This window comes from Danio aesculapii, chromosome 8 (genome assembly GCF_903798145.1).
Source record: "Danio aesculapii chromosome 8, fDanAes4.1, whole genome shotgun sequence".
NCBI lineage: Eukaryota > Metazoa > Chordata > Actinopteri > Cypriniformes > Danionidae > Danio > Danio aesculapii.
In genome coordinates this window covers 35,240,762-35,268,196 of record NC_079442.1, presented here as the reverse complement: position 1 = coordinate 35,268,196, position 27,435 = coordinate 35,240,762, and the positions used below count along the sequence as shown (strand labels likewise).

Below are 27,435 nucleotides of genomic sequence, written 5' to 3'. Positions count from 1 at the left end.
CACGCTTCCACCCCCGCCCCGGTGGTCAAGGTTGGTTGAGAAGGCGTCAGTGTGTTTAGTTTGTGCAGTCGAACCTGGAGCAGTGACAGATGAATTGTCGAAAATAGAGGAAAAGGGAACGCGGGCGACTCTCCCGTGCATATACAAAAACATGTTTCCTAAAGGCAAAAGCTCCGTCGTGCCATCGGATGGTCAAGCTCGGGAAAAGTAAGCTCTTTTTGAACGTCGCCCGTCGTGCGTGTGTTATTGTGTTGGATGTAGCCTATTGTTAGGGCAGTATAGGCACGGCTGCATATGGAGTGTATGCTGCTGCTGCTATAGGCTTGTCGTAAGCCTTGAATCGAAAGTGTCCGTCCGTGCGCCATTCTGGGGTCCCCCTATGGCACAGAGCTTTCGCCTCTGGCCATCGTGTTGAAACCCAGAATGAAACCGTGGCTTTTAAAACAAAATTACATGCATTTTAACGTAGCCGTCTGGGGTAGTTTCTGCATGCGGGACGGGCGCTTCTGTGTTCCTTGTTTCATTTCGTCTCAGACGCCAGTGTTGGAGGGGAGTGGGTCCCGTCTTTTGTTTAGTTTTATGCGTTTTGCATGTTCCCGAGGTGCAGACTTGGTCAGTGGGGGTTTTTAGAGCTCTTTAAAATTATAAATGCATGACCAATGTAATCAGCGGATATTTAGCATGATTTTGGTTGGTATTTTATTAGTAATCCGATCCATTTCTAATATAAACATGGTTTGGAAAGAGTGTGGCACAGTATTTTTTAATTTTGTCCCAACCAACCATATTGTGATCTGTTTGTTTGTTGGTTAACACTTTACAAAAATGTTGAATTGGTTAATGTTAATGTATTTACTAACATGAGCAAAAAATAAACAATACATATATTATAATATTTATTCAACTTCGTTAGCATTAATAAAAATAAAGTTAAGTCAGTGCATTAATTAATGTTAACTTGCATAAATATTGATTTTAATATGGCATTAGTAAATGTTGAACTGATTAATAAATGTTGCACAAGTATGGTTATATTACTAAATACATGAACTAATGGAACCTTTTTGTAAAGTGTGACTTTCTATTGTTGTTTAATAACTTAATATTTTGTTTTATTACAGGCTAGCTTTGTATGTTTATGAGTATTTGTTACACATTGGTGCTCAGAAATCTGCTCAGACTTTCCTGTCAGAGGTAAGAGACAGAGTCTCATTATAGAACCATACTTTCAGACTTTTTTTTAATCTTCAAAATTAAAATAGTTTTTCAGTTCTTTAAACAAAATAAACTGAAATATTAATATACATTTCTAATTCATTGTAGATTCGATGGGAAAAGAACATCACGCTGGGAGACCCTCCTGGGTTCCTGCATTCCTGGTGGTGGTGAGTATTTTGAGAGAATTTTGTCTTGAGAAAATTAGCCAAAAATTAGAATTATGTTATTATTTACTTGCCCTCGTGTCCTTGCAAGCCATGACTTTCTTTACTCCTTGGGACACAATGAGAGAGTCTGGTCACTGCGGTTACAATACTGGTCACCAAAGCTTGAAATAAGGAAAAAAGTATATATTCAGTGTGTGTGCTGTTAACTGAACATGTATTCAAACCATAATTTATGTGAGAAATATACTTTACTAAAATCTGTTGATTTATTGTTTTCACACAGAGCCTCTGTATTGCATAGATAATTGTTAATGCTCTGATCACAATCATGAATTATTTTTCTGTGGAAGCAAACTTCATACAGGTTGAACAAGGCAAAAACATATAGTGAATACAGGGCTTGCAACATTTCTAAATTCTTGGAAGCCCTTCGAACTGGCACTCTTCAGTTTTTGGTAGCCCCAACACAAATATAAGTAGCCCAAATAAAATACAATATTTATTAAATAAAAACAAAACCATACATTTACTAAATAAAAAAGATATAATGACGTGTTATAGGCTATATATTCATTTTAAATAACCAAAATTGTGTTAATTAATTATCATTGAAGTTTTTATTTCATAATTTATTTTTAAATAACCAAAAAAAAATATTACGTAAACATTGTTCAGGTTATTATTTGCAGCTATAAAGACATTCCAATATGTTACTGAGTAACGTGTGTGTGTGTGTGTGTGTGTGTTTATATATATATATATATATATATATATATATATATATATATATATATATATATATATATATATATATATATATATATATATCTCTATCTGAACAACTGAATGATTTTAGCTCTGATGAAGAGAAGACACATTTTACCTAAACAGTAAAATTCTGTCGTCATTTTCTCACCCTTCACTCATTTCAGACCTGTTTGTGTTTCTTTCTCTTTTAACCTCTTAAAGTCAAGTGCTATTTTGGGGTTTCCCTCTGGATTTTGCCTACCCAAATTTAAAAGCTTCCCAAATCCACATGCAGAGGTGTAAATTCAAAAGTTTGGTATCATTTTAAAGAAAACCCTTTGCAGTTTCGTAAAACACTGTTGAAAGTGATTAAAATAATTATATGGTATAATAATAATATATGTTGTCTCTGTTATAATAAACCCCTCCCAAAAAGAGGGTTTTTTTTGTAAACTCAAATTTGAAAGTAATCATAGGAAAAAAGAAAAATGTCTCTATCATAATCTAAGGGAGTAAATAACCCACTGGGCAGTGTGTAGATAGATTTTGGTAGCTGATGTCCTGGGGCAATTTTTAATTAAAATTTTTTTTTTAAATCAGGCTACCGAAATTTCTCCCTTCACTTGTTTCAAACCTGTTTGAGCTTTTATTCTTTTTGTTAAACACAGATATATAAGTATTGAAGAAAACAGATTTCGTGATTATTTTGGATTTGTTTTTTTGTCAGTTTTTTAAAATGTGGTTGATTTTAATATTGATCATTAAAAGTCATAAATAAATCTTATTTCAGTATTACATGTGGTCTTATGTGTCAATTCGTAATAGAGAGGTGATTCTGTTTGTAATGTGAAATGAAAAAAAAGTGTTAATTTTTAATAAAAATTGTTAATATGAATAGCATTTATATTCACTAAACAAAAAAAGTCCAAAATGAGAATCAATAACCATGCTTTCTGAGTACTGTAAATGATTTTAATTTGTAGCACAAATATTCCTTTGTGTATGCATGTGCAGATTTATTCAACCACTTTTTTTGTCACTCCAGTGTTTTTTGGGACCTCTACTGCGCAGCTCCAGAGAGGAGAGACACATGTGAACATTCAAGCGAAGCCAAGGCTTTCCATGATTATGTGAGTATATGAGAACATAGACTGTTATATATATATAATGTTATAACATGACGTATGCAGATTCAAGGACAAAATTGCCTTTCTTGTGCCTGTCTCTCTGGAGGAGTGTCTGAGTTGTATAATAAGAAAACCTGTACAGTGTTGTGTATAAAGGATGTAGTAATCATCCTGACAATAGCAATGATGTCAGCAGGATTTTCCATGGAACCGTCACTGTTTGTAGATGAAGATGGTGCGTGGCTGGAAAGAGCAGTTTTGTCGTGTACATGATGACGTTTGTCTGATTGGAAATCAAGATCTGTGTGACCAGAGATTGAAGCCAGGAAAGCTCTTATTATTGATAGATATTTAAAAATTGCTTTGCACTGCACTTCTTAAAATGGATTTGTACACAGATGCCCTTGGCCACAATGACACGTGGTTACTCGCAAGTCTAACAGAAATATTTTTAGGCAAGATGATGCACCATGACCTATCAGTCTTGATTTTGCATAGCACAAATGAGAATGTAATAATTGAGGGAATGCTTGATATTAGTGGTAGAGATGGGTGATGTGCTCAATTTCATATTTTATAAGTCATCTCATATCCTACTAACGATATATATCATATAATAAAGATATACAGTGCATCTGGAAAGTATTCATAGCGCTTCACTTTTTCCACATTTTTTTATGTTACAGCCTTATTCCAAAATGGATTTCAATAATTTATTTCCTCAATTCTACGCACAATAGCCCATAATGACAATGTGAAAAAAAGATGTTTTGAAATTGTTGCAAATTTATTAAAAATAAAAAAGCTGAAAAATCACATGTGTATATAAGTATTCACAGCCTTTGTCGTGAAGCTCTAAATTGAGCTCAGGTACATTCTGTTTCCACTGATCATTCTTGAGATGTTTCAGCAGCTTAATTGGAGTTCACCTGTGGTAAATTCAGTTGATTGGACATGATTTGTAAAGGCATACCTCCACTCCTTCGTAAAGGGCACATAGCAGCCTGCCTGAAATTTGCCAAAAGGCATCGGAAACAAAATTCTCTGGTCTGATGAGACTAAAACTGAACTCTTTGGAGTAAATGCCAGGTGTTGCGTTTGGAGAAAACCAGGCACCGCTCATCACCAGGCTAATATCATCCCTACAGTGAAGCATGGTGGTGGCAGCATCATGCTGTGGGTATGTTTTTCATAGAGGGAAAGATGAATGCAGCAGTGTACAGAGACATCCTGAATGAAAACCTGCTTCAGAGTGCTCTTGACCTCAGACTGGGGCGAAGGTTCATCTTCCAGTAGGACAATGACCCAAAGCACACCACCAAAATATCAATGTAGTGGCTTCACAACAACTCTGTGAATGTCCTTGAGTGGCCCAGCCAAAGCCCAGACTCAAATCCTATTGAACATCTTTGGAGTGATCTGAAAATGGCTGTACACGGTGGCTTTCCATCCAACCTAGTAGAGCTCGAGAGGTACTGCAAAGAGGAATGGGCAAAAATTCCCAAAGACAGGTGTGCCAAGCTTGTGAGGCTGTAATTGCTGCCCAAGGTGCACCAACGAAGTATTGAGCAAAGGCTGTGAATACTTATGTACATGTGATTTTTTTCACTTTTTTTAAATTTTGAATAAATTTGCAACAATTTCAAAAAAATCTTTTTTTTCACATTGTCATTATGGGGTATTGTGTGTAGAATTTTAAGGAAATAAATGAATTTAATCCATTTTGGAATAAGGCTGTAACATATAAAATGTGGAAAAAGTGAAGCGCTGTGAATACCTAAATAACCTAAATGATAGTTTAAGTGATAAAAAAAAATCTTTGTTATAGCTAATATTAAAATGTAAATCATAAATCGTAACATCTGTTAGTACTTTCTCAAGTGCGCTTTCAATACCTTATCTAGGAATGGTGCAGGTCCTAGGCAGAAACCTTGCGCTTTTAGGAAAGAAATTTTAAAAATATGCTATTTAAAATGGATTTGTGGGTAAATGTTCGTTCACAATAGCTTGAATGTACTAATAAATCAAATAAAAAAGACAAATAAATAAAAGAAAAGAGCTGCCAGGATTTTTGAAGCGTACTACTAATTTCTTATTCTGTCTTGTTCTAATTTCTTAATCTTGACATTTCAGGATTTATAAAAGTGATGTGTTCGCTCTCTTTTGATGGTCACTGTTAAATTGTTCCCAGATAAAATGGATAAGACTGTCTTAGATGTTGATTTGGGTATCATTTAATGTATTTTTTATTAAGTGTGCATTCAGAATTCTCCAGTGTTGTATATTTGTTTGTGACTGACTACAAAACGCATAGAAAAATAAACTAAAACCACGTTTTTCTGTGCACTTTTTTTTTGTTTTTGGACAAACTACGCATACTCTGGCTGGCTATACAGAAAAAAAGACTTGTCTGTTCATGATAATGATCTAGAGCAAGTTATGCAAAAATCCCGTTGTAATCATATATTCTCTTAAATAATTTCAGCACTTTTGTTTTTTATGATAAGAGAGTTGAGTTAGCATTTGCAAACAAAACTGCATTTTTAGCTGTGAATAATGTAACGCCTTTGACTACTGTATGTTCAAAAGCTCAACAGAATCACCTGTGCTTGGTTATAAACCTCAGTTTCAAGGAAACCCAAAAAGATGCTGATGCAGTGTGTGCAGATTTAAATGGGATGTATCTCAAATTGACAGTTCAGTTCATTTTTGTTCATAACGCAAAGTAAAACCACAATGGTCGAACTTTGTGCTGAACGATATAGTTCAGTTTACTTCAATCACAACGATAATTTAGTTTAACAGTTAAGGGGCTATTTTTACCCTCTTATCTTGAATTTTAATGGGTATTTTTGTTCATTTTAATGCCATTTTTATATTACATCAGTTATTTCTCCACAGATTGTTAAAAGTCATATATCACATATGACTCAACTACCAGTTGAGTCATATGTGATTATATGGCTTTTAGCAATCTGTGGATAAATGATCAATGAGTCTAACGTTTGGTTAACATTCATGATACCTTAAGTGTATAGCTTATTTAAAATAGTTTTTTCTGTCTGTCCTATAAAGCATGTATGAATGGTGTGACTCTTAGGCCAACATTTTAAGCTTTAAGGTCTGACTCTTTTAATATAAACTTCACAATTGCACTTTTTATGGATTTGTACAAGGCAGATGCTTATTTACATTGACAAAGTTATAACAAAAGCATTGTTGTCAGGTTAATCCAAGTCTGTTTTAGTTTTGGATAACACAACTGTAAAATGTGAAAAAGGCACTTTGGTTTAGTTGCTATTAATATGCAAAACATTATGGCATCTCTGCTTTGAGTGAATTCCCAAGAGGTTACGTTGGAATGGTATGACTCTAAGACCAAAATCTCCAGTTTATTATCGATAGATGTTTTGAAACTGCACTTTTTGAAATGAACTTTTAGGCAGATGGCTGCTTGCAATGGCATAAAGTAAACAAATCTAACAAAAGCAAATTGGATAACAAAAGACTGTAATAAGTGCACTAGTTCTAATTAAAATCCATTATCAGGGTCTCCGCAGAGTCTTAAATTTCAAAAACTGAATTTTAGACCTTAAAGGTCTTAAATTCACTAAAATATTGTCTTGTAGGTCTTAATTTTCCTTTATGTAAAGCTACCCAATCGATTTAACATTTATCCAGTAACCAACAATTCATCTCAATAAAACTTTTATCAAAACTCTATTTATGATTTAAAACTGTAACAGATTAAGTTTTTATTTTTAAAGAGTTTTTTATGTTAGTGTGTACACAATTAGGGTCTGCTTGTTTTGACGCATTGTTTTAAATATGTGGCTAAGAAATTGCTAATCAGAATTAGTTTTTAAATTTAGAATTAGAGGGGCCAAGTAAAAAGAAATTCTGCTGGACCATCAAAAAAATCCTTAGCGTTAAGCCCTATATAAGTCTAAAATTTAATTCTTTATGGTCTTAAAAAGGTCTTAAATTTGAATTTGTGCAACCTGCAGAAACGCTGATTGTTGTGATTTCTCTGCGTGCTCCAAGTAGCACACATAGGAATGGTGTACCCCTTAGACCAAAACTGCAGCTTTAGTCTCTTATTATTAATGCATATTTTCAAACCGCTCTTTTTTTTACATTGGATTTTTAGGCAGATAATCATTAACGATGACATGAAGTTACTAACAAGTTAAACAGGAATCGATAATTCCTAACTTTAGATAACCTAAACAAGACCATAATACGTTTTGATGAAACCACCAGCATTGCTTATTTACAGTTACAACATAAACCACGAATCGTGGCATCTGTATTTACCATTTATCTGTGTTTCCAGCAATTTACTTGGGAATGGCGTTTCTCTTAGTCTGAAATCTCCAGCTTTTGCCTTCTACCAATAATATATGGCCGCTGTTGTCTAGCCGCAAGCTTTAGCGAGGGGGCCACAGGTCAGAGGTCATATGCAGCGAGTCTAAAAATCAAACCCTTGCTCTTCTGTCTAGACGCTCTAATCTGAAAGGATGCTGCCATATAGTGAAACATGAAACCTTATCCATCATCTGAAAATTAGCCGCATGTTTGGCATAGCTGGATCTACCGTAGTGTTGGAGAGCGTTGTATGTTGAAGTCGTTGTGTGATTGGTGACGTTTCCTTGCCTTTTGTACCCAGCTGTGGTTGGGACGGTGGCGTTAGGTCTGTTCTCTCTTATTCTCCAGAGGGTGGGGGAGGAGGCTGCTCCCTCTTTAAACAGTGGCCATGTTGTCTTCATGCTGTGTCAGGGGAAACGCTCCCCCTCGGGCTGCGCTTGGGATGGTGAGTGATTGATGGCTGTCACGGAGGCTGTCGGTAGGCAGATTGAATAGGAGAGAAGAGACAGATGGAAGCGAACTTGGAGCGTGAGGAAGGGATGAGCTGGAGAATGCTGGGCTGTTTTTGTTATTTTAGGCCGGTTATGGGGATATTGTTGAGTTGCTAATGGTTAACTGTGGTGATGGTGGGACTAGGGGTAGATGGTTTGATCAAAATACTAACAATAAATTTCACAATATAGTTATTAAAATTGGTAATTTATTATTGGAAAAATCAACAAAAGGGTTATAATTAATAAACATAAATACTTAAGAAATGAAAAGGACCATGTTTAATATAGTAGGGAGGGATGCACAATATTGGATTTTTGCCAATATTTTCAATCTCCTTTTGGCTGAGCTGTTGCCCGTGTTTTTTCTGTCTGTGTATTTTTGAGGTTTTAGATTTCCGTTTCCCGTAAGTGTGAATTAAAATTAGATTTTTATAATCCCAACAGATGCTTTGTTCCTAGACATAACTGAAATATCTTTAAAAATGATTGTTTTTATTATTTTTATTGGTGGATCCAACAGGAGGCTGGTTGGCTCCACCAGAAAAAAAAAGGATTAATGAAACGAGCAGATAATTTCTTTTTAAAAATGATTTGTTGCATTGGGAGTGCTGTGTTTTCAGTTCATTTTGTAGCATGACTCACTTTGCAAAACAGGAAATTGATGGCAATGGTGACATCAGCAGAAATACCACTGTAGTTTAGGGGGGGAGCAAGTGATGCTATAGAGCAAGTAAACTTTGAAATGTTGTTTTTATTATTATGTTACGTACTAATATTTCCATTAGGGATGTCCTGATCAGGTTTTTTTTGTCCTCCAGTTCGAGTCATTTGAATTTGAGTGGCTGCTGATACCGGAAACCGATCCGATACATTTTATAATACATAAAAAAGAATAAAGAGTGAAGAAACATATCCAGGATATTCCTTATTTTTTTATTTAATTCACCTTATTTTAACATTCAATAACTCTGTTAACAAATGGAGCATTTCTGTGAGGTAGCTTGATCAATCAAGTAATAAATAACACCAATTCTTCACTTTTGGACTACAATAGTAAAAATAAAAAAAATCTAATTTTAAAACAAATAGCTCGTCAACTTAATATACCCGGCATGCATGTAAACAAAAAAAATAAATAAAAGTGTCACAGTGTTTGCAAATCCAGTAATGTGCTTTTAGGAACTGCACTCCTAACTCTTACTGTCATCACAGTAGTAAGTTTCACAGAAGGAAATGTATGTTTTTCTTAATGAAAATGAACATCTCTACCTTGTCATATTTGAGCCCATTTCTGTTCTCATCAAGGATGTTTACAACGCCACTAAAAAGTCTCATCAACTTTATAATACCTCCAGACCACAGACATACTCCATGCTTTATGCTTCAAGCTGCTTCCGTGTTCTACTTTGCCAGCTTTTAACCAATAGCGTCTCTGCAGTAAAGTGATGTCAAACACGTTGCTGTTTCTGTGTGAAGTCAACAAAGAGGTCTAATTCTGTGCCACTGCATAACTATAGATGTGTTAAAAATAATGAGTATATATATACATATATATTTGAGTCCTGATTGGGAGGTAATGTCCGATTGAGTCTGAAACCGTGTGATCGGGCTCAATTTCCATTAACCTTTTTCAGTCCTCTTTTTATTTTTAATAATTAAATTTTTTCCCCCTTTTTTTTTGTGTAATTCTTCTTAAAATTCTTCTTCTTCTTCTTCCTATTCCTCCTCTTCTTCTTCAAATTATTAACATTTTTAGTAAATTTATGCTTATGAGTCCTTTAATTTACTTTCTAAGTTTCATGTTTGAACTTGTAGTGCTCCACCTTCATATTTACCTTGCAGAAAATACATATTTTCCTACCTTTTTGTTTAAATGTATTTTCATGTTCTTTTCGTGTTATGTATAAGTCAGAGCTGTTATAAGTCTGTTGTCTATACCAAATTAAATGTACAAATACGATCTCACAAATTTTACCAAAAATATTTATGCAGAAATGAAATGACATTCTGATCTGTACTAATTAACCCTCTACCGCACGCATTATGATAAATCTATAAAAAAATATTTGACTTTTTCCTTAAAATGGCTTAACTTGAAGTGCTGTAAAAATTTTTGGAAAAATGTATTTTTTTTTTTAAGGTACTTTTTGAAATGTTGCCATATGGCAACAACGTCCAAGAGTGGATCTAACTTAGAAATTTCAAATTTAAAACTTTTTCCTTATAATTAATAATTTAGTTGTTTGAAATTATTTAATTGGTGTTGCAGTATTATAAGCTTTAACTGAGGCCTTATAAATGACACCTTATACATATGTTCCAATAACTCATATTACCACAGTTTTCATTCATTCCATTCTGTTTTACTGAATATTATTAAAAACAAACCTAATATTGTGTTATGTATACAACATACAGTAGGTGTAAATATTTCCTCCAGTGAATATTATAACAAATAAATAACAAGTCTAATATGTCCAGATGCATCAGAATAATGTAGCTACTAGCTAACAATAATTATATATTATACTGTATACTATACTACACCTATCTTATCTGCCTCGGAGCTAAATTACCTGAACTGTCTCTATCAAATGTCCAGTCTGCATCATTCTCATGGTCACTAAAACCCACCTCATTCTCACTTTCATCTGCAGGAAGAGCCAGTTCTGTCCTTCTCTTTCACTTACCATAGAACATGGTGGTCCTCACTAATACACTGTTGCCTGTATTCATATCTATTCAAAAGTAGTATTGCCATTAAAACTAGACTTTAGTCATTTGTTAACGGCCTTTGCATTATGGATAATCAAAAATATATTACTAGCATTCATGTTGTTATTGTTACAACTCAAAAGTTTACCACTGGCCTTGCTAGCTAGCTAACCCATTGCAATATTGCATGTTCCACTATTGCACAGTGTTGCCATTTGGCAACATTTGATCGATTTACAAAAAACTAAATTGGTTTAAAAAAAATTTAGTTGTGAATGTCATCATAACATACTGGAGGTGATGTTTCAGATTTTTTTTTGTGGATCTGACATAATTTGATCCTTGTTTTTATTGACGTTTACATTTGCATTTAGCAACTACTCACAATAAACGCCAGTCTGTCAAAAATCGCGCTACAGAAAAACGCAGTATGTCATGTGACTTAACCAAAGCACATCATTGGCTACACTAAGGTCTTCTCTTTCCAACAAAAAAAAATATGTTGGTCTTGAAACAGTGGCAGGGAAATGAACATAAGTATCATGTCGCCATATGGTTACACTGTGCAGTAGAGGGTTAAAATATGCAAAAGTATAAGCAGTTATGCTAAAATGTATTTAAAATAATTACAATTACTGGTCACACTTTATTTTGAAGGTCCGTTTGTTGAATCGAAATTACATTGCATTTACATGCCAACTAATTCTCATTAGATTATAAGTAGACTCTTAGGTTAGGGTTAGGGTTTAGTGTAAGGTGACATGTACTTGCAAAGTTTCTTATAGTCAGTTAAATGTCTGATGACGGAGCAGTATCGGCAGATATTATATGCTATAACATGCTCAAAAATGAGTGTTAGAACTGATTTTGATATCATGCGGATATTAAAAATAGGATGCCGCCTTGGCTCTTGAGCTGCAGCCTTAACAGTTTGAATGAAAAGCATAGCTGCCCCATTGTAGCGGATCAGTCTCGGTCTGGCTCTTCCCATTGGCCGGTTCTGATCCATTAGGGAGAGCTGCTCCTCTTTCTCTCTGTCTCCTCTCTGTGGTATTTCACAGCGCTCTCTGAAACCCTTGCTCCGTTAACTCGGCCTGAAGTGTGACAGGCAGCAGACCACACTGTGCTTTTTCCGCTGCCATTATATGCATGATCAAATCCCTGTTGTGCTCTGAAACCCAGTTCTTTCCTCTTGGTTTTGTAGACCTTAAAATTGGATTTTACACCAGTCGGTTGTGGCTCTGCCTTTGGCTTTACTGCTCGCTGTTAGAGCGCAGATTTATGCATTTAGTTACATTTTCTACTTGTTCTGTTTTTCTTAGGATAAAAGGCTCAGTGTTTTTAGCATGTCTGGTTAGTTTTCTGATCATTTTATTTATTCTTGATTATATCCACAGAGTGCCGCCGCAGCCCCCAGTCCAGTTCTTGGGAATATGCCACCAGGAGATGGGATGCCTGGTGGACCAATGCCTCCTGGATTCTTCCAGGTTAGACCATCTCCCTCTGTTTAATCTCTTTTCATATCTTTGAATTTACATGGACAACTTGTCAAAGGTTTGGATAAAAGTGAAGTTACAAAATGTTTCTTCATAATGAGGAAAAATTCTATGTCAGTGGTCACCAACGTTTTCTTCAGCCCAAGATCCCTAACCTTGGCCTTGTGGAAAGGCAAGATCTACCTATTAAAAACTGAGAGAAAAAAATATCTATGGCCCAGTCCCAATTCTACCCCTTAGCCCTTCCCCATACCCCTACACCTTGTTTTGCACGTTCATGTGAAGGGGTAGGGGTGTCTCAAATCTCTTTAGCTTGAAGGTGTAGGGCTAAGGGGAAGGGCTAGATGGTCCTTGAAACTAAGATTTTTCCAGCACCATGCTCTAAACCAGGGGTCACATATCTTGTTCCTGGAGGTCTTTTGCCCTGCAGGGTTTAGCTCCAACTTGCCTCAACACACTTGCCTGGGTGTTTCAAGTATACCTAGTAAGAACTTGATTAGCTTGTTCAGGTGTGTTTGATTAGGGTTGGAGCTAAAATCTGAAGGACACTGGGCCTACAGGAACAAGTTTGGTGATCCCTGCTCTAAACCAAGAGGTGGAAAATTTCCCAGAATACACCATCTACAACAGCAGCATGGCTGCACACAGAAGTAAGTAGATGCACAAATTAGCATTATTATTATTTTTTTGTCATTAATACGAATTTTACCGTCATGCTTTAAAAGAAAAAAATTAAAAAGCCAGCTAAATATCGTTATCTATAATTCATACTAATAACTCCTGTATAGTAATCCCACAACGTACTTTCACATCTGACATTCGATGACACTCAAATGTCCTGTCAGAAAAGTCAAGTGGCTGAGTTACAGTGTCTGGTATAATGTTAATGCTGTTTTTGTGTGTTTACATAGATAAATATGGCCATGGTGTAAATGCACAGTTACGTGCTTATTGCCACATTATATTGTTATTGATAACATAATTTATGCCTTCACTGATTTCCTGAAGATAAATACCAAAAATTAACACCACTGGAATAACTACAGCAATCGCAATCATCTGATCTCATATGAAGTAAGAGATCGTAATGACATGTGGTGACGTGTGCAGGTGTTGTAGTGGTGTCTAATTTTTTAGGGGTAAATTTTGTAGGGGTACAAAAATAGAATTGGAATTGGGTTTATATTTTTTATTTGCTTTTTCAGCTTGGGAACTTTAATTTAACGTTGAATTATGTAAAAAACACTAGTTTAATTAATTTTTTTTGCGATTATTGCAACCAAGAAAATCTGATAATACACCTGGATGGCATCTGGAGGGGTGAACATTTGGGTGACAATGCATTGTGACATTAGCAGTAATTAGATCCGATGAAGTGCCTGTAAAAAAAAAGAAGAGATTTGTAAAAAAAAATTTTTTTTATACTTTTGCAGGGACCGCATTAGTATTTTAAAAATGAGCTGCAATAAAATAAAATAAAAATAATAAGAAGAATAATAAGCAACCATAATAAATATAATAAAACAGTAACTGTAACTGCAAACATTCAGCAATTGTAACTGTGGTTTTGTCAATTCAGAACTGGACATTGTGGAAACTTAAGAGCCCAAATCAAACCAAACACATTGTTTGAGCTGATTAGTGCCTTTTTTAAGGCTGATTTCTAATAGCAGTGAGAGTTTTGCAAGCTCTTTATGTCTTTTTCACAGTTTAATCAAAAATAGTTGAGAGTTTTTCAACTCTCTGCACTGTAGGCATGTCTGGGAAACACAAGCGTGTGCAAGCTATCTCGATTTGGGTGTGCAAGCCATGTGTCTCCATTTGAAATGACAAAATTGAGGGCGTAAATGACGCAATATGCGAGTGGGCCCTTATTACTTTGAGCCTCATATGTAGAGCTGTATATCAACATTGTGGCAGTTAACCAATGAAAGTAAAAAGCAGGAGTTGGATCATGAAAAATAATGTGAGATAGACCTACATGCATTTTTTTGTACTTATTCTGCCAGGAGAGTCTATCGTGATCGAGTTGGCCACCACTGGTCTGTACTTATGTGCATGCAGTTTAATTTTAAAAGTATTATTACTACTATAATTAGTACTACCACTATTATGTGTATATAGTTGTATGTTGCTAAGGTTTTTAATGTACATTTTTCTCATTTTTATGTATATTTACTTTATCAACTCTTACTGAAATGACGTTGTTAAAGCTATTATGCTTCAATATGTTTTTATTTATCTTGCTCTTGCCATGAAATGACGACAAGTTTCTGATGTGGCAAAAAAATAAACAATCAAAAAACAAATAGTTGTGTGTTGCATGTATACATTTTTTAAAAGTTTTTTTTTTTTTGAATATTGTTTAGAATAACTGTCTAATTAAAGTATTACTTTTATTAGTAGTAATATATTATTAAATGTGTGTGCAGTTGTAATTATATGTAAATAGTTTTTGCTTATGTGTATCCATGCATTTTTAATTTGATTGTAAAAGTATTATTATTAAGACCACTGTTGTTGAATACTTGTATATGCTTTAACTTTTTTGCAGTTCAAATCATAAATGTGTATATGTACAAAAAATATTATAAATGACTTAACCTGTGTATGAAGATTTAAATATATACAGTTAAAGTCAGAATTATTAGCCCCTTCTTTGAATTTTTTTTCCCTTTTTTTTTAATTTCTCAAATTATGTTTAACATAGCAAGGACATTTTCACAGTATGTCTGATAATATTTTTTTCATCTGGAGAAAGTCTTATTTGTTTTATTTTGGCTAGAGTAAAAGCGTTTTATTTTTTTAGAAGCCATTTTAAGGTCAAAATTATTAGCCCATTTAAGTTATATATTTTTTTCAATAGTCTACAGAACAAACCATTGTTATACAATAGCTTGCATAATTCCCCTAACCTAGTTAACCTAATTAACCTAGTTAAGCCTTTAAATGTCACTTTAAGCTGTATAGAAGTGTCTTGAAAAATATCTTGTAAAACATTATTTACTGTCATCATGGCAAAGATAAAATAAATTCGTTATTAGTGATGAGTTATTAAAACTATTATGTTTAGAAATGTGTTGAAAAAAATCTTCTCTATAATAATTCTGACTTCAACTGTACATGTCGACTATCTAAATAATTAATAATGATGATGTAGGATGCATGCGGTAAAAGCAGGCAACAAACTTCCAGCATTCATGAGAACTTTTTTAATACATGCAAAGATGATCAGACGGTCTACACCAGATGTCAAATTGGACATTCTAGGTTGACGCATTCATATTTATTAAATAACGAAGAATCACCTAAATGTAATATCTGCCAGATTGCTCTCACCATCAAACATATTTTGTTGGAATGTAGAAGTTTAAATTCCGTTAGACAGGATTTTTATAAGGAGAGTACTTTGATGGACATTTTTAAAAACGTACCACCAGGAAGAGTTTTACATTTTTTATCAAAAATAGAACTGAAAAACCATATTTAACTTTGAATAAATTTTTTGTAAATTTTATCTATTTATATTTTATATATTTGTCTAAGTAATTTATTTATTTTTTATATAATACGAATTTGTTTTTATCATGTAATAGTTTAATGTATATCCATTTGGCCACGAAATAGCCATAAGTTGCTGATGTGGCAATAAATATGTAATAAATAAATAAATAAATAATACATGCAAAGATTATCCAGAAGCGAATATAATTGCTTTTATTTTATGCAACGTTGAGCAAAAGAATAGGACATCAGACAACTGACTAGTCAAGTGTTTGCTTTGTTTAATTACATATGCTTGTGTTTTACTCTTTAAATGCAAATTGTGTTCTCCATATAAACGGCGCTCTTGTTGACCCCACTTGCTTATTCATTTGTTTGACAAATGTCTCCACAATGCTTTGCGCTTTCAGTGCGAGTTTAGCTGTTCATTCGCCAGTCGCTTATGATCCTCTGTGCATTCTGTGGTGTTGTTCTCTTTCCAGCTCTTAAAATAGCCTAATGACTCTCTCTGTTTTTCTTCTGTCTCTGTCTCTCCATCACTGGCTACATTTCCATGGCTTGCTCCTGTGTGCTCTCTTAGGGCCCTCCAGGCTCGCAGGCGTCCCCTCACGCTCCTCCTCCCCCTAACAGCATGATGGGACCCCACGGCCAGGTAGCGGCTCCCATCTATTTGGTTTGAGAGATTCTGCCCTATGTGTGGTTTCAGTCTTGCTGTCCTCCCGCTGGCCTGCTCTGCTGAGCTGCGTTTTTGCAGGCTTAATTTGTTTGGTTGCGACTTCATTATATTCAGGCAAAATGCCAAGTGTTACTGTTTTCTGCTTTGTGTTGCAGCCGTTCATGTCCCCTCGCTTTGGTGGAGGACCAAGACCCCCCATCAGAATGGGTAACCAGGTGAGTTCATCAACATGGTAAATAAGAAGGGAAAAGTTTATCTAATTAAGTAGGGGTGTAACGGACCATGGTTGATCTGTGATTCGTGTGAATCAAAACCCACGGTCCGGAACACATGTGACTTGCGGATTAATACCTCTTTTTTTTTTTGTAGATTAATCTTAAATGTGTAATGATCGCAGAGAGATCGCCTCTCACTCCATTCAAATCACATGTATGAAAGCATTTAGGCTTTCCTGTAAAATACAATGATGACAGAAATTGTGGTAGGTTATTCGGGGTGTAGAGGGTTTCTTAGGTTATTAAAAGTGTTTCCTGTAACAACTTGTTGAACCTGCATTAATGCATTTAGTGTAAGCTGCATGATTAATCATTAAAAGATCGGGATCTCAACACCCACGCAACATAAATTATAAAGGATCAAATTTGTGTTTGAAAAAAACACAATCAAGAAAGAGATTGAGTCTTTAGTCTTGAGCTATAAAGTTACAAACAGTCAAATAACAGAAGTTCTGGAGTAACAGTTTATAGCTTGAAATGAACGTTGTAGGCAGCAATTGCATTATTCAACCAATAGGTGGCGACAACCAGCCACACAAAATATGCCACTGAATAATTCATCAAAAATGACACATCTAGCAATGAAACGAAGTTTTAGGAGTCATTAGCTGAATCATATATTGAAAATAAGACTGAAATAAATATTGGTTGTACAAATTATAATGTTAGATTACTACATTTAGCGTTATCAGCAACAGTAGTAGTAACAGTGAATTTTTCACAGTACTGAATATTTACTATCTATATTTATTCAACTAATTATTTCTTCGTTTTATTTTTAATAAAAGTACAGATTCAAAGTTCAGTTTGTTAAAACCAAAAGTGTCTTGCAGTACTGTTTTTGTAATAAATGGAAAGCAAATTTCATTTGTCTCCACCCCGTTTTGGCCTGATCCATGATTTAAACCATAACGTGATCCGAACCGTGAGATTTGTGATCCGTTACACTACTATAATTTAGACACATATTTAAAATAAGCAAACAACAGCAGTAGAATATTACAATTAGTTAATGTTGAAGTTTTCAGCGATTGCAAATAACGTTACATTTTTGCATTGAACAGGGAAATTTTACCCGTTCTTCTGATTTCTACCTCTGTTTACAAAATAAATATTTGTTGTTTATTTATTTATTAATTATAATTTTGATATCTTAACCAATTCTTCTGCTTAATATCTTGTCATTATCTTTGTCCTAATTTCATAAAGTGAATAATTCACTTGTTAAGTCGTGACGTACTGTTCCCAGGTCCAAGCCGCTACTCATTTGAATTGATTTTATTGTCATATCACACATTAAAGTCAATTTTATATAAAATCATAGTGTACACATTAGTCTTTGGACTTGCTGCATCACAGACATCAATGTTTTAACAATTTATAAAAGATTAATCACTTTCTGGCTATGGAATATTAGGCATGGACATATATATTGTGACTGTGATTTTCAAAAGTATGTATTTTGTATTTTTAGAGAAGTTTTACTGTTCAAAAACAAACTTTGTTTTTCATTTTAAGTTTTGGCAAAATTAAAGGTCATTAAACTCGATTTGTGGCTGTTGCCTTTTGCATACAACTATACTTTTATACATAAATAATACCCTGATTCAAATAGTTATATTAAGCAAAACTTCAAATAAAAAAAAATATTCCTATGCGATTCATCGAAAGCATAATCATCCATCTGATCAATTATCAAAAGAATCATCACTTACAATTAATGTCAGTGTCAATTTTATTTATATAGCACTATTAAACACAACCAGAGGATGACCAATGTGCTGCACAATACACATCAGAACAAAAAAATATATTAAATTATGGTTAAAACAGACAATTCTCATTGATAAAATGCCAAATCAAAGAAGTAAGTTTTCAACCTAGGTTTAAAAACAGACAGAGATGAAACCGATCTAATACAGAGAGGCAGAGCATTCCACAACCTAGGACCAGCTACTGCAAAAGCACGGTCACCCCTGCATTTTAGCCTCATTTTAGCCTTGGGGATACATGATAATCTCTGGTTAGATGACCGAAGATTCCGACCAGCTCAATCAACATGTCTGACAGATAAGGTGCCTGGCCATTTAGTGATTTAAAAACCAAGAGAAGAATTTTAAAAGTGACTCGATAGTGCACATGCAACCGACATAAGCATAAGACTGATGTGATGTTTTTTTTGGTACTGGTTAAAAGCCTTGCAGCAGCATTTTGAACTAATTGTAAATGAGAGAAGGTTGTCTGACTAATCCCAAAGTATAGTGAGTTGCAGTAGTCCAACTTAGTGGTAATAAAAGCATGGATTATTAAAAAAAAAAAACTTTCTAGATAGAATAGTATTAGTTATTCATCCTAATTTAGTTATTAGCCCACTTCATTGATCCTTCTTTACATTCAAATAAATTCCAGCATGTCCCTCAAAAAGGTCATAGGTTTAACAGATCATGTGATGGGTGCAATTGGACACCATTAATGGGCAAACCAACAGATCGACCACATTGCACAACATCTAAAAATGTTGTTTTGGTCATTCCAAAAAACCCTTAGCCAACGTTCATCATCGAAGACCGCTCTCTGCTTTCACAAACCAGCGCACAGTTATTGCTTTTTTTATTATAAAAGAAAAGAGGCCCACAGTGACTTCTAATGCTGGAAATTCCATTTTGCTTTTTGATATTTGACACCAGTTTATCAGGAAGGGATGATTTTGTTCTCTTTGACTCATTTGATGGAAACAGGGCTTTATTTGCAAATGTTTCATAACATATTTCAGATTTGCTCATATGTCTAATTTGCATATTTGGATGGAAACATAGCTGGTGACCATGTTTTAAATGGTCTTTCAATTTATCAATAATTGACATTAATGCAACGTGTATCTGTTTCAGTGGCACATTGTGCCCATCATGACAATGTCCAAATAGTATTTAAAACACAAAACATCCTTACCCAATGCAATTTTTACTGTAAATAAAGGCTAGAAGGATTGTAAAAAGAATCAATTATTAATAATTAAATAAAATCATTTAATGGTCAAATGTAATGACTAAGGTGCAGTTTGTCAATAGCATCGTTTTAGAAGTACACACACTGGTAACTGGTGCATTGTGCATTCATGTGAGCAAATACTACGTTCCTGTAAGTGTGTTATTTTCTTCCTAAATATGCATAGGATATTGAGCATGTTAAGGAAAATCTGGAGAATGTGAAAATGCCAGCATTTACTCATGAATGGCTTATGCCTTTTAGTTATTAGCCCACTTTGATCATTGATTCTTGTTCATAAGCCAAATGTACCAGTTAAGTTAGATGATATTATTATACATTTTGGATAATTAATGATCTGATAATGCCGTCCAGCACAACACAACCCCTGGTGGTAAACTGATTCTCTGTTCTGTTTCTCCAAGCATAGTAGTGTACAGTTTTTAATAAACCCTTATGTGTTTGCTTAATTTTCTTTTCACATCTACAATACGCATTGTGTGTGTAAGCCATGTACATCTCAAAACTATTTAAGCCCGTTCTTAATCAGCTATTAATAAAGTGTAGCGATTTTTAAAGGATTATTGATAATCTATCTATCGTTTAATTGTTGGTATCCCTAATCTGTGTGTTTCAACACTCTTCCAGCCCCCAGGTGGAGTTCCAGCCGCCCAGCCAATGCTCCCCAACATGGATCCCAGACTACAAGGTGAGCCTTTTTTGCTTATGGCTTTTATGAGTTCTTAAACGTATTTTATAGCATCAGGATGGCTTAAACTGGTTTGTCTTGTCCTCATATCAAGGGCCTATGCAGAGGATGAATGTTCCTAGAGGAATGGGTCCCATGGGCCCTGGACCCCAGGGTTTTGGAGGAGGGATGAGACCACCACACAACTCAATGGGTCCTGGGATGCCAGGAGTGAACATGTAAGAGCTTTTGTGACAAAGACAACCATTCAGATATTTGGGGTAGAATTATTCAAGTTAAAACCATGAAACAAAAATAATTTAAGCAATACAAATATATGACAAATTGTGATATGTTTCTTCTTCTGGAGAAAGTCTTATTTTATTTCTAGAATATAAGCAGTTTTTAATTTTTTACAAACCATTTTAAGGTCAAAATTATTTGCCCCTTTAAACTATATGTTTTTTCTATAGTCTACTGAACAAACCATCGTTATACAATAACTTGCATAATTACCCTAACCTGCCTAATTAACCTAGTTAAGCCTTTAAATGTCACTAAACTGTAGAGAAGTGTCTTGAAAATTATCTAGTAAAACATTATTTACTGTCATCATGGCAAAGATAAAATAAATCCGTTATTATAAATGAGTTATTAAAACTATTATGTTTAGAAATGTGTTGAAAAAATCTTCTCTCCGTTAAACAGAAATTGGGGAAAAAAATAAACAGGGGGGCTAATAATTCAGGGGGCTACTAATTCTTACTTCAACTGCAATATAATTCAGTAACTATTTTTGTGTGTGTTTGCAGGGGGCCTGGAAATGGGAGACCACCATGGCCAAATCCAAATGCCAACAATGTGAGTGCATTTAAAAAAAAAAAGGTTATAGGTATAGTTCTCCCAAAAATGAAAATATATTTTCACTTTACTGACCCTGAAGTGGTTCCATGTTTCTTCATTCTGTTTAAGACAAAAGAAGATATTTTGAAGCATGTTGATATAAATCAGACAATTTACAGTAGCCATTTCCATAGTAGGATAAAACATGGATACATTGTGATTTTCAAAATATCTTCTTCTGTGTTCATCAGAAGAAAGAGACTCATACAGGTCTTTAAGGGTCAAGTAAACTTACATTTTTGGGTGAACTACCTCTAAAGTATTTTAACACAGTTATCACTCTGATTGTTGTTATTATTTCAAAATGCAATAACAACACTTTATTTTATTTGTGTAGATGCCATATTCATCACCATCTCCTGGAGCATATGGAGTAAGAAAAGACTTCCTTATACTACTGACTTTTTATTTCTATAATAACATATAAAGACTTTAGAGAAATGAATCTCACACAATAATCCATTTGTTTCTTCAGGGTCCACAAGGAGGGGGCCCTCCAGGAACACCTGGGATTGTCCCCAGTCCAGCAGGTACATTTGCCACACAACCTGTCTTTCATAAGCTTCAATAACTGAATTCAGTTCATCTCTGATTTGCAAAGATGTGAGATTTCGCACAGGGTCTGCTTGAAGCACATTATTGATCGTTGAACTGATCATGCAGAAAACTCAGTTACATTAAACATTTCTCGCCCCTCAGACTCCAACAACTCCAGTGAAAACCTGTACACCATGATAAACTCAGGAGGTGGAGGTCGCAACAACGTAAGAGACAGACCTGCTGACTCATTTCTCACAGGCACTCTGTTCCGTAATTGCCTGCTGTAGTACATTAATGGAGCAGAAGTGCCTCTGGTTGTGTTCATGTTACCCTTTTTCATCATTACTGTCTGATGACAGTACTCAGGTTTTTTTAAATGTATTATCTCCCTGTGGTTTTGTTCAGTTTCCCATTGGCCCAGGCTCTGAGGGCCCTCTAGGGGCCATGGCAGGAATGGACCCAATGCATATGAATGGAGGTAAATACACATGCTTCTATTTGTAATTTAACAAAGGAAAATCTTATCCAATTGAATATAATTGTAAATAATTCTGTGTCTTTTCTTTTTGTAGGTTCAGGAGACCTGGATGGACTTCCAAAGGTGATTTATAATTTTAGGACTTTGATTATATTCAGGTGACTTTGAAACGTACTCGTAAACCTGCTGTAGAAGACTATTTAAAGAAATAGTTCACCCAAAAAATGAGAAATCTGTCATCATTTACTTATCAACTTATTTCAAACCTGTATGAGTTTCTTTTGTTGAACCCAAAGGAAGATATCCTGAAGAATGTTGGAACAAAACAGACACTAACTTCCATAGTATAGTATTTTTTGTATCTATGTAGGTGAATAGCTGCTTTTTCCAACATTGTTTACAATATCTTGCTTTGTGCTCAACAGAAGAAATAAATTAATAAGTTTAGAACCACTTGTGTGAGGAAATGTTCCTTTTTTTGCATTGTATGGTTTTATTATAGCACTTTAAAAAAAAAAGAATCAGCAATGTAAATTAATTTTAAACCTTTTATTAGTTTTGAAAAAGTCGGACTAAAATAGGACTGCAGATGGGATTGGGAATATTTTAAGTACCATTTATTGATGACAGGGCCTATTTTCTACAAGAATCCAATGGTTAAATCTCATTGGATTTTTTTTTGTTAAGAGGAATCCAAGACTGGGCTATAAATATGTAGTTTAACATGATGTATGAAAACTTGCCAACTAAGTATCTCCTCAACAGAACTCTCCTAACAACATGAGTGGCATGAGCAATCCCCCCGGGACCCCCAGAGATGAAGATGTAGGAGGCAGCTACCTTCACTCTTTCCAGAATGAGAATGTAAGATTCATCCACCTTGACTGTGCTTTTAAGATAACAGATTAAAGTGCGGCTTGGAAAATGCTAGCAACTCGCAATACGTTATTTTGGTTCTCAAATGGATGTATGCTGGAACATTCAAAAATGGAACATAATTGATGCTAGCAGGAATTTGGACCAATATAAGATTACAGGGTTTGGCTAAGCAATGTGATGTAAGGGACAAGTTGCTATAAAAAAAAATGATGATCAAAAAAAATCTTTTTGATCATCATAAATTTTACAACAAGGGCTGAGGAGTAAATTAATTGTGTGTTACATATTTAAATGACATTATATTAAGTAACTGTATTTTGTAATTTTTTTTGTTATTTTGTTACATTTTAAATAGTTGTAATCAAATTACCATTGCATTCGAAAAGAATATTAGATTACCAATTTTACACGACAATTTAAATTTCTTTGAACTTTTACTGTAATTTCCTTTAATATCCAAGCAAACATGGGTATTTTAACCAATAAGGCAACCTATTCTCTGTTTAATAAAAACTGAGTGCAATCTGTTCATTTAGCAATTCATAGTAGTTCTCCTAAAATACACTTTGCAATAATTAACATTTCCATACCAATCATACATGGAATAAACGCTTATGAAGTCAAATAATATCTTTGTCTGCTTTACAGATAAACGTGAAGTCCTTATTCATTTAATACTGGTGCGGTAATGCAAGTTCATGATTTGATTCTTTGAAAACAGATCATTCTTTCGAGTCGATCTTAAGTTAATCATTTATTTGAAATCATGGTGAATGATTCACAAACTGGACAGAAATGGGGTGTGTTTCGCTAAAGCAGAGGTGTCCAAACTCAGTCCTGGAGGGTCAGTGTCCTGCATAGTTTAGTTCCAGCTTCCTTCAGCACACCTGCTTGGATGTTTCTAGTATACCTAGAAAGAGCTTGATTAGCTGGTTCATGTGTGTCTAATTGGGGTTGGAACTAGGCAGGGGCCGGTATAAGATTCTCACGGTATGATATAACCTTGGATAAAAATATCACGGTTTCACGGTTTTGTGCTCACTGCTTTAAGATATATTCTTTTTAAATGTCTGGGTAGAAAACAAAAAACTTTTTCCCTTTTGAAAACAATAGATTCTGTTTTTTGAAAGATTTATGATATTTTGGAGCAGTAAACACGTCAGGCTAAATAATTCAAATGAATCATTGACTTCTGCTTCATTAGTTTCAAAAACCCAGATTTCTTTACAATTTAAAATGGCATCTTTGAAAATTTTTTCTGCTGGAGATACTGTTGTCCTAAAAACAAACAAAAAAAATGTAAATAAAAAATCTTACACACACCTTATTAGGAAAATTTTGCTTTTCCAAACCGTGGTATACCTTAAAAACGATTATCGTCCCATGCCTAGTTGGAACTAAACTTTGCAGGACATCGGCCTTCCAGGACCGAGTTTGGACACCCCTAAAGCATTGTTAGTGAACTGAGCTTGTTAAATTGCTTTAAGCTGTATCATTCATCTGCTTTGACCATCAGTTTTCACTGATTTTATTTATTTTTTTGTGCCTTCTCTTCTCTCTCCATTCACTTCCTTGTCAATTTTGACTTCGATTCCTTTGTGCCATTAAATAGAGGATTTTCAGTAAAGTAAAATCTTGAAAGTTTAGTCCAATCATTAAACAAATCTGTTGTATAACTTGGACAACTCCTGGATACTTTTGGGATATGTTTGGATTTATTTTGAAGCTTGAAATGTAGCATAAAATGGCAGTATTTTTTACATAGCTTCAGTATTTCAACATATTCTAATGTTTAGATTAAGTTACCAAGCCTGAGTAATCTAAAAAAATCCATTATAAATGACCTTTTTAAGCGTGTATTTTACATTTTATTTTATAAGTAATCTTCCCAGCCCTGATCCTACATTCATAGGGTCATATACTTCAGCCTTTGGAACTTTTTAAAAGGCACCTGTGAGCTGATTTAAGATCCAACAACTTCCAGTTTTGACTTTTTTGTTTTGTCTTTACAGCAGTACTCTCCTTCCATGACCATGAGCGTCTGATGCCAGTCTGTTTGCTCTGTTCTGGAAACTCACAGTTGGCCATCAATGACACAGACAGAGTACATGTACAGGAAATGGAATTGGGTGGGACTGACCTGCGTCCTCACAAGTGGTCTCATGCAATATCAAAATCATTTTTGTTGTTACTTTTTTTTTTTTTCAAATGGCTAGCAAATCTTTTTCCTCTCCAAGATCAGAAGATCTAAATGTAACTCAATGCTACCGGATTTAGTTTTCTTGTTCCCCCTCTGAGGCCATCTCTCATTAAGAAGCGAAGTATGGTTACCGCTGACATAATTGCTGGATGTGTGTACATTTTGTGCCGAAGAGGAATAGCCGCAGTTCACTCTCTCGAAATCCGACATCCAACTTCAGCATGGTTTACACGTACCAAACTTCCTCCGACTTTTTGACACTGAACTCTCATACGTGGCCTTGAATTCTGTGAATATTTTATTGCCTTTCGATGACCTGTTTTGATTTTTCTCCATCAAGTGGTGAGAGAGTCCAGTCTTTTCTGAACACGGGAAGACTCAACAGTTGTATTTCCCTCATACACTGTCATTTTTGTTTCATCTTCAAGCATTATTAAGCAGCTGCTTTTAAGGAATAATTGCATTGACGGGTCCCATCCTGAATATGACTTACGATTTCGTTTTTCTGCACTGATTTCATGTTTTTCTCGTTTATTTCTTCTGAAATTAAACTGCTGTCTAAATCTTTGGTCAAAGACTGAATGATACGTCGATTCTCTCAGATGCTGACCCTTACAAACATACTACCTACGAGACCTTCTCAGAGCTCTTTGGGCAGGTGACTGGATTACACACGCCTGGATGCGTCTCTCTGCAAAATGTTCGGCCGCTCTTGCGTTTTAATTATGTCATGATGAATTTGTGATGGTTAAAGATTACCCATATCATGTTTTTCTTCTTTTTTTATATGTAATTCCCTGCCATGTGCCTCTTGTTTTAGCTCTGAAATGGTTTGATATTGCTTCAAGGGCATGCTCTTAAAAGAACATCGCCTTGGTAAGCCAGACTCTAGTGTGTTTGGGGTTTTTTTTGTGTTAGGTTTCATTTAAGCGACATCAGACAAAGTCATAATACAGTTAGAATGGTAACTTATTCTATTTATACAGACATTTGGTCATTGTTTTACATTTTAGTAGTTGTTTTCCACTGCTTTTGTTAGCTTGTGCATCATACCTTTATCTGTGGGCTGAATAGGCTTGTTTGTATATTGACTACTAAATTATTTGGCTCCTTTCTAAGTTTTTTTTTTTATGTTTTTCAGTCATTCATACTAATTCAAACAGGAAAGCATAGTTTCAGCCTAACTTCAGTTTCCAGCTTATTGCTTTTAAAAGAGAAAAGGGAAAGTTCAATGTGAAGTGATTTTAACTTTGGAAAATGATGTATAGCTTTTGATGTTCCCTGACTTCTTTAGGGTAGCATCTCTCCAGAGGGCCAAGATCCAGCCATTTGATTTCCATGTAAATCATTCTCTTTGAATCAGTGAACCAGTTTCGATGTAAGATAAAGTTGTTCCCAAATTGTCTCAAGCCTTTCTGTCTGTTTTCACTTGACTTTTTTTGCTTTGTAAAATGTCCAGCAGTGGGCATGGCTCAAATGTGCAGAAAGAACAAGTGCTTGATGAGAGTCCTACAGGTCTGCCTGAGCGGCTGAAAACTGGAGATGGTGAGTGTCACATTTATTTGACTCCTCAAATATTCAGTGATCATGAACGGTGATTAGAGGATTGTTGGCACAAGATTTTTATCTTAAATAGTATTAGGCGCTGTTTCCAGGATGCACAATTTGGCATTTCACTTGCCTTATTAGCTTTCTTTTCGCTAAACATGCTAATATTAACTCGTTCAAAACCGTTCTGACTCCTCAATTGACCCCAACAATTTTGAAGGCCTCAGTCTCATATAGACCATTTTGAGGGATGTAAACAATAACAATGGTCCTGATGTATTTCCTGTATTACATTTTAAATTTCCAAAGCTTCCAAGAATCCAAAAAGGTCCTCATATTGATAATGTTATGATAGCTGTTTTAACGTTAAGATATGATTAAATTGTCTCTTGTTGCAGTTGCAAAATAGTTTAACAACAAGCAGGAA

General features: G+C 34.7%; 1 protein-coding gene across 4 annotated transcripts; it reads left to right on the top strand.

Moving 5' to 3' along the window:
- Positions 1-27: 27 nt before the first annotated feature.
- On the top strand, positions 28-26,869 carry ssbp3b (single stranded DNA binding protein 3b). 4 transcript variants are annotated; one of them, XM_056463837.1, is made up of 17 exons: positions 28-207; positions 1,122-1,194; positions 1,324-1,385; positions 3,178-3,262; positions 12,234-12,323; positions 16,417-16,488; positions 16,668-16,727; positions 20,421-20,481; positions 20,576-20,699; positions 21,273-21,321; positions 21,701-21,736; positions 21,839-21,893; positions 22,063-22,127; positions 22,309-22,381; positions 22,476-22,504; positions 23,147-23,245; positions 25,276-26,869. In XM_056463837.1, the coding sequence occupies exons 1-17, from the start codon at positions 152-154 to the stop codon at positions 25,303-25,305; spliced, it is 1,119 nt and encodes a 372-aa protein (XP_056319812.1). In that variant the 5' UTR covers positions 28-151; the 3' UTR covers positions 25,306-26,869. The 4 variants fall into 4 exon arrangements, with proteins under 4 accessions (XP_056319812.1, XP_056319811.1, XP_056319814.1 ...); XM_056463836.1 differs by having other exon boundaries at positions 29-207; positions 25,273-26,869; XM_056463839.1 differs by lacking the exon at positions 16,417-16,488 and having other exon boundaries at positions 29-207.
- The last annotated feature ends 566 nt before the right edge of the window (positions 26,870-27,435 follow it).